Raw genomic sequence first — 9,199 nt, 5'->3', positions numbered from 1 at the left:
TAAAACAACATGTGTACTACTGTTTCATGAGAAACTATTTGTTCTGTAAGCCTTCACCTGAAGTACAATAAAAAAAAAAAGTATAAAATCAGAATGTCTTGAGGCTTCTTGAACAAAACTTTAAAAGCAAGAAGACAATAGAGCATTGGCTTGAAAATTCTCAGAGAAAATTATTTCCAACCTAGAATTTTATATTATTAATTAAAGTTAAAGATAGAATTAAGACATTTTCAGACATGTGAATTTTCAAAAATACTTCCCATGACACTTTCCTAGAAATATCCCGCAATATATAATCCACCACAACTGAATGAATAAAGTAAGAAAAAGTAATGAAATCCTGGCGTTAAGATATTAATTCCAACAGAGAGTTGAAGGTTATCTCTATGACGTTGCTGAAGAGAAATCCCAAGATAACATCTGTGTAGAAAGGGTATAATTGAGTGCAGAATCCTCACCTTCCATGGAGAAAATGAATAGATTATGCCAATAACTGAAAAATTGGGAAATAACAATGTTAAGATTCCATTTAAAGAGTTGAAAGTGGTTGCCTATGAAAAATGGGAAGTAGAGTAGTGGAGAATGGTCTGAATTTTTCATCAGAAGTTCTGACTTCTGACTTACTATTTAACTCTGTAAACTATAAGTATATGTAGCTTTGAAGAAAAAAGCAAACAAACAAAAACGCACAGGCATGGCACAGCCATGGAAAAGGCTTGATGGTGACTATATGCTCCATTTAATTATACATTCAAAACTAAACAACTGCAGCAATTATGATTACAAACCAGAACAAAGTGTTATAAATATTGACAGTATAAAAAAAGAGTAATAGTGCTAACAAAGCACTGAGAAGTGTGAGTGAAAAATGAGAAGTATAAATGTGCTGATTTTTTTGTTTTTCATAGCAGGGTATAATTGAGATAAGGTCCAAGGGTAAAACGCGTAGTTTTAAAAAAAATGACTGCAACTCTTCTCATTTTTTTCAAACTCTTTTTTTTTCTTCTTTTTCTTTATGTTAAGGGGTATTTTTGTATCAACGCCTTTGTTATAGAGAAATAATTAGTTGAAGCTCAATATTTTTCAGTTTCTCTTCTTCACATAAAATGATTTTAGTATTTTAATTCTAAAATAACATGTATAGTACCATCTTGGTACAAATACTTTTTCTGCCTATCTATCACTTATTAATCTATCCATTCATGATTCTATATGCGTATCCATTCTTTTACCTGTGTATATTGAAAAAAATGTCTGCAACAGTGTTTGGCAAATGTTAACAATGCGTATTTCTGGGATCTGGAATCTTTAATTTCTTCTGTCCTTCCTTCCTTCCTTCTTTTCTCCTCTCTCCCTCCCTCCCTTTCTTCCTTCCTTCCTCTCTTAGAACTTCTCTATAAAGTTTGAATTTTAATAAGCATAATCAGTTTTACAAGAGAATAAATTCATTATTCTCTCAAAAGAGAATAAATTATAATAAATTGATACCATTTTAAAGGGAGAGAATTCATTGCTTGCAATTGTTTCTTTATCTTTTGTAAAAGTGAAATAAAGTTTATATAACAAACTAAAATAAATAAAAACTTATTCTTTACCAACCTACTGTCAGAAAATGAACCAGAAGACCAATAGTTATTCCCAGAATTGCCAACACTCCTAACACAATGAGGGCAATCATCCATAGTGGCAAAGATGTACGGGAAGATGTGACAGGTCTGCAAGTAAAGGATATATATCAGAATAAGTTTAGTCATTTGAAATGCATATTTCTTTCTTCTTGCTCAGATTCCACACTTTCCACACAGTAGCAGCAAAAGACATTTGAAGAAGAAAAAAAAAAGTGCTTCCCTTAAAGTTTACCATTGAACCTCTCTGAATCTGTACTATGAGATTATTTTTCAGGAGTTTGATGGTTGGTGCCAACTTATTTGTATTTGGCATCTAGTTCCCTCCCATGACCAATGATTATGAACAGAGCTACAATAAGTGAAAACTCTGCCTGGTGGAGGGCAGCGCATCTAGTTTGCTCCCATGATCAACAGGTAGGAACAGAACAACAATAAGTGAAGACCTTGAACAGTGGGGGGAAGGGAGGAAATGCGAATGGCTTCGAAGCTCTTCCTGCCTAAGCCTATCATCATTTTTAAGAGTATGATCACAGTCCTATAATATTTACTATGTCCCCATTATATACAAAGAACACACACAAACATGAATTACTGTATTAAGTCAAAGCAGTGCCCATCTAGCTTATTAGCTAACTTCTCAGACAAAGAAGCATGGGGAGGACAGTCTAGAAAGATGGAACAGTGTGCAACTCTCAGAAAAATACTAGCAATGCAATTTTGTTGCAGCAAACTATGAGTCAGGAGTTGTCCAAAGATGAAGGTGGACAGAGAGGCAGCAAGAAGTTCAAGAAGTACATTTGATACCACAAAAAGTTGTGGAGGTTTTGTCTTATTTGTTGGGCCTTCTCCACGTGTAATTGGAGGACGATCTGAATCAGAATCACCTGGGGGAACTTATTTATTATACAGATTGAGACTTCCTATCCCAGATCTATTGAATTCAAATTTCAGGAAGGGTCAAGGAATTTGTACTTTGACATTCCTGGTGATACAGATTCTCATTATGTACTATAGCCTGTTCCTTGCCACATTCTCATCTGATAAAACTGTATTTCTTATTTCACTGAGAAAATGGAAGGCATCAGAAGAGAATATTCACAACTCCACCACCGCATTTATGGCTTTCTCTTCATCTGTACGTTTTTCCTCATGTTTCTACAAGTAAACTGTCTGTGCCTTTATCTAAAGTCAACCCTGCCATCATCTCATTTCCTCACTCTCCAACATGTCACCTATTTTCCAGCCATTTCAACATCAGACTATTTCACACCTCCACGTACTTGCACACTCAGTTCCTTCTGCCTAAAATATCTACCTAAGTCTACCCAGTTTCACTCAACCTTCATCACTCAGCTCTGTCATCTCATCATCATTGAAGTCTTCCATGGACCATCCTACATTGAAAGTATTTTTTATTTGTACATCAGTCATTTCACCTCTAGTCGTACGCATGTTATCGTCTGAGGCAACATCATTATTTATTATACCCAGGGCCTAGCATGGTGTCTAGAATATTATAGATATTTGTTGATGGAGGGAATGAAAGAAGACAAAGAGGATCAAAATGAACTACATCATGGGGGCTAGAAAGATCAGAGGGATCCAAATTATGGAAAGCCTTCAGTGCCAGTCAAAAGCGTTTTGACTTTATCCTGTGAAAATGACTAACATGAGAACATGTGGTGCTTAGGGAGATGAATGTGCAGGCAGGATGCATGATGATAGTTTAAAGAAGAGGAAAACAAAAGGAGAAGGTCAATGAGGAAAGAGGTTATTGTAATCCATGGGAATGGAGTGATGGGATCCTGGGTAGTGGTAGTAAGAACGGGGAAAAAAGTAACAAATTTCAGCAGGTGTAGAATATTTGCCAGAACTTGATAATTAATTTGCTATATTGATAAAAGACAGGACTATGTTAAAGAGGATGCAATATTTCATCTTCAGAAGCTGTTGTTGTTAGGTGCCGTCAAGTCGATTCCAACTCATAGTGACCCTACGTACAATAGAAAGAAACACTGCCTGGTCCTACGCCATCCTCACAATCGTTGTTATGCTTGAGCCCATTGTTGCAGCCACTGTCAATCCATCTCATTGAGGGTCTTCCTCTTCTTCACTGACCTCTATTTTATCAAGTATGATGTCCTTCTTCAGAGACTGATCCCTCCTGATAACATGTCCAAAGTATGTGAGACGTAGTCTCACCATCCTTGCTTCTAAGGAGCATTCTGGTTGTACTTCTTCCAAGACAGATTTGTTCGTTCTTTTGGCAGTCCATGGTATATTCAATATTCTCTGCCAACACCACAGTTCAAAGGTGTCAATTCTTCTTTGGTCTTCCTTATTCATTGTCCAGCTTTTGCATGCATATGAGGCGATTGAAAACACCATGACTTGGGTCAGACGCACCTCAGTCTTCCAGGTGACGTCTTTGCTTTTAAAGAAGTCTTTTGCGGCAGATTTGCCCAATGCAATGCGTCTTTTGATTTCTTGACTGCTGCTTCCATGGGTGTTGATTGTGGATCCAAGTAAAATGAAATCCTTGACAACCTCAATCTTTTCTGTTTATCATGATGTTGCCTATTGGTCCAGTCGTGAGGATTTTTGTTTTCTTTATGTTGAGGTGTAATCCATACTGAAGGCTGTGGTCTTCATCAGTAAGTGCTTCAAGTCCTCTTCACTTTCAGCAAGCAAGGTTGTCGTCAGCATAACGCAGGTTGTTAATGAGTCTTCCTTCAATTTTGATTCCCTTCTTCTTCACAGAGTCCAGTTTCTTGGAGTATTTATTCAGCATACAGATTGAACAGGTATGGTGAAAGGATACAACCCTGATGCACACCTTTCCTGACTTTAAACCACAAAGTATCCTCTTGCTCTGTTTGAATGACTGCCTCTTGATCTATGTACAGGTTCCTGATGAGCACAATAAAGTGTTCTGGAATTCCCATTCTCCGCAATGGTATCCACAATTTGTCATGATCCACACAGTCCAATGCCTTTGCATACTCAATAAAACACAGGTAAACATCTTTCTGGTATTCTTTGCTTTAGCCTCTTCTAAATCCAGCTTGAATTTCTGGCAGTTCCCTGTCAATGTACTGCTGCATCCACTTTTGAATGATTTTCAGCAAAATTTTACTTGTGTGTGATGTTAATGATATTATTCAATAATTTCCACATTTGGTTGGATCACCTTTCTTGGGAATAGGCATAAGTATGGATCTCTTCCAGTCAGTTGGCCAAGTAGCTGTCTTCCAAATTTCTTGGCATAAATGAGTGAGCACTTCCAGTGCTGCATCCATTTGTTGAAACATCTCAGTTGATATTCCATCAGTTCCTGAAGCCTTGTTTTTCACCGATGCCTTCAGTGCAGGTTAGACTTCTTCCTTCAGTACCATCAGTTCCTAATCATATGCTACCTCCTGGAATGGATGAACGCCGACCAATTCTTTTTGGTCTAGTGACTCTGCATGTCCTTCGATCTTCTTTTGATGCTTCCTGCTTCATTTAATATTTACCCCATAGAAGCCTTCACTATTGCAGTTTGAGGCTTGAATTTTTTCTTCAGTTCTTTCAACTTGAGAAATGCTAAGCAAGATCTTCCATTTTGGTTTTCTATCTCCAGGTCTTTGCACGTGTCTTTGTAATGCTTTACTTTGTCTTCTCAAGCCACCTTTTGAAGTCTTCTGTTCAGTTCTTTTACTTCATCATTTCTTCCTTTTGGTTTAGCTACTCAATGTTCAAGAGCAAGTTTCAGAGTCTCTTCTGACATCCATTTTGGTCTTCTCTTTCTTTCCTGTCTTTTTAATGACCTCTTGCTTTCTTCGGGTTTGTTGTCCTTGATGTCTTTCCACAACTCGTCTGGTCTTCGGTCATTAGTGTTCAACTTGTCAAATCTATTCTTGAGATGGTCTCTAAATTCAGGTGAGATATACTTGAGGTTGTACTTTATTCTTGTGAACTTGTTCTAATTTTCTTTAGTTTCAACTTGAACTTGCATATGAGCAATTGATGGTCTGTTCTACAGTTGGCCTCCAGCCTTGTTCTGACTGATGATATAGAGCTTTTCCATCATCTCTTTCCACAAATGTAATCAATTTGATTTCTGTGTATTCTATCTGGTGAAGTCCACGTGTATAGTCACTGTTTATGTTCGTGAAGAAAGATATTTGCAATGAAGAAGTCATTGGTCTTTCAAAATTTTGTCATGGGATCTCCAGCATCGTTTCCATCACCAAGGCCATATTTTCCAACTACCAATCCTTCTTCTCTGTTTCCAACTTCTGCATTCCAATCACCAGTAATCATCAATGCATCCTGATTGCATGTTCAATCAATTTCAGACTGAAGAAGTTGGTAAAAGTCTTCAAGTTCTTCATCTTTGGCCTTAGCATTTGGTGTATAAATTTGAATAATAGTCATATTAACTGGTCTTCCTTATAAGTATATGGATATTATCCTATCACTGACAGTGTTGTACTTCAGGATAGATCTTGAAAAGTTCTTTTTGACTATGAGTGCAACACCATTCCTCTTCAGGTTGTCATTCCTGGCATAGTAGACCATATGATTATCTAATTCATAATGGCCAATACTAGTCCATTTCAGCTCACTAATGCCTAAGATATCGATGCTCCTGGGTTCCATTTCATTTTTGATGATTTCCAATTTTCCTAGTTTCATACTTCATACATTTCATGTTCCAATTATTAATGGATGTTTGCAGCTGTTTCTTCTCGTTTTGAGTCGTGCCACATCATTAAATGAAGGTCCCGAAAGCTTGACTCCATCCATGTCATTAAGGTCAACTCTCCTTTGAGGAGGCAGCACTTCCCCAGTCATATTTTGAGTGCCTTCCAACCTGGGGGGACTCATCTTCTGACAGTATATCAGACAATGTTCCATTAATATTCATAAGGTTTTCACTGGCTAATTCTTTTCAGAAATAGGCCGCTGGGTCCTTCTTCCTAGTCTGTCTTAGTCTGGAAGCTCAGCTAAAACCTGTCCGCCATGGGTGACCCTGCTGTTATTTGAATACCAGTAACATAGCTTCAGCATCACAGCAACATGCAAGCCCCTGCAGAATGACAAACTGACAAACATGTGGGGGTCTTGAGAAGTAGAGGGAGGAAGAAATGAAATCTAGAAGAGGTAATTTAGGGAGGAAACTAGTAAATTTTGTATATCTTGAGTTTGAGGGACATTTAAGTTTCCACTACACAACTGGAAATAACAGACTGGTGGTTAACTGAGGAACTGCAGTTGGAGGTATAAACTTAGGAGTCATCCAAAACACAGGACAATCAAGGCTGGAAAACTGAATCTGTATACCATAGTAATTCTTATATAAAATATTGTGGAAAATTGATGCTTCTCTTTCTAAGGTAAACATTTGTTTACATTCTAACTTTGACTAAACTGTCTCAGTTTTTCTGTATCTTTCCTGAATGTCACAGCCTCATGGTGTGATGCTTCGCAAAAAACCTTAAATTGTCAGCCTCTCCTTCTTAACTGTCAAAGTCAAAATATTATTCATCTTTCAACGATGGGTTAACACTTACCTCATCCCAAACCTACTCATAGTTTCATTCTTTAATCTTTACTCCACACCCTTTCTTTATTTTTCTATCTCCCATGACCTCTAGTAATTACTAATTTTTTTCTAATAATCTCTTAACTGGAGATACATTTATACATTTCTTGTTTTGGCTAGTTTTATTTTTAAAGCTTTAACTCAGAACAAGATAGAATTAAGCAAAATTTTTATTTTTTACTGCTTCAACGTGTTTTAAGGACTTGTGTTCTTATAAGAAGAATAAGAAATCTTTATCTGTTTAAATTTGATCAAGTAAGATGTCTTAGAATTCATTCAAGCACTGTGGTTTGAAAGTGGGAAATGGAAATAACTTTCCAATTTTCATTGTCCTTAACTGATTGCTGTAGAATTTTATATTTCCATTCTGTATTTCCCATTTTTATTATTTCTTGTCACAATCTCAGATGCTTCTGTGGGTTATAGCCCTTTAAATCATAACCTAAAGTTCTTACAAACCATGACATAGATCTAAAGCTGCTTAAGAATGACAGAGAGAGTTCCTGGGTAGAAAAATCACGCAGCTGTTAGCCAATATTTTTGGTAGTTCATACTAAAAATCCTTCAGAAAAACCTGTAGGGAATTACTGAAATAGGATGCAAATAGCAATAGTATCTTGCCATAAAAAAGTTCCTGGAGATAAATTGCTCAACACTATCTTGGCAATGACCCAAAATGTATCTTTCTTTGAAATTTTTTCCATTGCATTCTATAGGACTAACTCTAAGAGAAGAAAAAAAAAAAGAAGTAGATAGAATTTGGTTTTAAAGTCTTTACTTCCACTTCTGTGTTCCTCTACCTTCTTTTAGCTATTCATCATTCAGGCACTCACATGCAACCCCATGGTTTATCAAGAGCTCCTCAAATGCACCAGCAGAATTCAACCATGTTTCCAAATCCATCTAGGCTTTGCTGTGTAATCTGATTAATGCTTCACTCTGAGAAGCTAATTACTAAATTAGGGCTTGAACCTTCCCTAGGAAAATAGAGTTCTCAGAAACAATGGCTTAATCCTCTGAAATCTTTCAAATTAAGACTTCACACAGGTGTCAAAATGATGAAGAAGGAGGAGTACCCTATATATAAAATATAAAATCTGTATATATCTTATCTGCCAAGCATAAAGGTAATTACTATTTCACAGGCAAAACAAAACAAAAGAATCATGCTTTTTATCTCCATTTTTGAATGTGTGTGATCACTTTCCTACTGATAGATCAGAGATGTGGCTAATAAAAAAATGTTAGGGTTATGAATAATACAACATTTTTAATAAAAATGAAATCATAAAAAATAAATTATTTACTTTAGTTCAAGATAAATGCTATTAGCATATTCTACCTCAGTAAGTATGCCCTTTGTAATTACATTTTTACATAAATACTACTATTATGAATACATATATATATGAACATATATATTGTCTTAAAGGGCTTAGCTATTGAATCGAGGTGTACATTTTTAAAGAACTATTTGTGTAAGGAATATATTTATATTTCACATTTATTTAAACATTAAATATTTTATAATTAGGATCAGCTAATTTTGCTGTATGTCATATATTTTGATGAAAACTCCTTGTGAGCTAAAAAATATGCTTTTAAACTTCTGGCATTAATGAACACTGTTTACTTAGTGTAATAATTATCCATTTAGATACTTGCAGAATAAATAGCATGTGTCTATATGTAATCATACTATTATGTTTCATGAATATTTTGCAGACGGAATATATGGTTTTACATATGGATATACAGAGAACACCTGGGGACCACTGGTACTGTTAGATTCACATAAGATAATATTCATAACAACACTTTAAAATCACAAGATGGTAAACAAATACAAGGGAGTCATCATTATCGTCATCAACATCAACAATTTAGCACTTAACTCATGAGAAAAGAAAATTTGTATTGTTCTTCAATCACAGGATGCTAACCTGCACTTCACCTTTCTGAAATAATCCCAAAATCGTTA

The 9,199-nt window shown here is 35.8% G+C and overlaps 1 protein-coding gene across 1 annotated transcript in view; it reads right to left on the bottom strand.

Moving 5' to 3' along the window:
• Window positions 1-3,080, bottom strand: part of LOC101353074 (transmembrane protease serine 11B-like protein) — a 25,352-nt gene extending 22,272 nt beyond the window's left edge. The window contains exons 1-3 of the mRNA XM_004383366.2: window positions 2,969-3,080; window positions 2,221-2,293; window positions 1,600-1,715 (exon numbers count right to left, since the gene is read on the bottom strand). Of these exons, the coding sequence (XP_004383423.1) occupies window positions 1,600-1,715; window positions 2,221-2,293; window positions 2,969-3,080 (301 nt within the window). The remainder of the gene's footprint in view (window positions 1-1,599; window positions 1,716-2,220; window positions 2,294-2,968) is intronic.
• Window positions 3,081-9,199: the final 6,119 nt, after the last annotated feature.

The sequence above is a fragment of the Trichechus manatus genome, unplaced genomic scaffold, assembly GCF_000243295.1.
Source record: "Trichechus manatus latirostris isolate Lorelei unplaced genomic scaffold, TriManLat1.0 scaffold00108, whole genome shotgun sequence".
NCBI classification, from domain to species: domain Eukaryota; kingdom Metazoa; phylum Chordata; class Mammalia; order Sirenia; family Trichechidae; genus Trichechus; species Trichechus manatus.
Note: the sequence above shows the minus strand (reverse complement) of the source record. Positions and strands in the feature narration are given on the sequence as shown.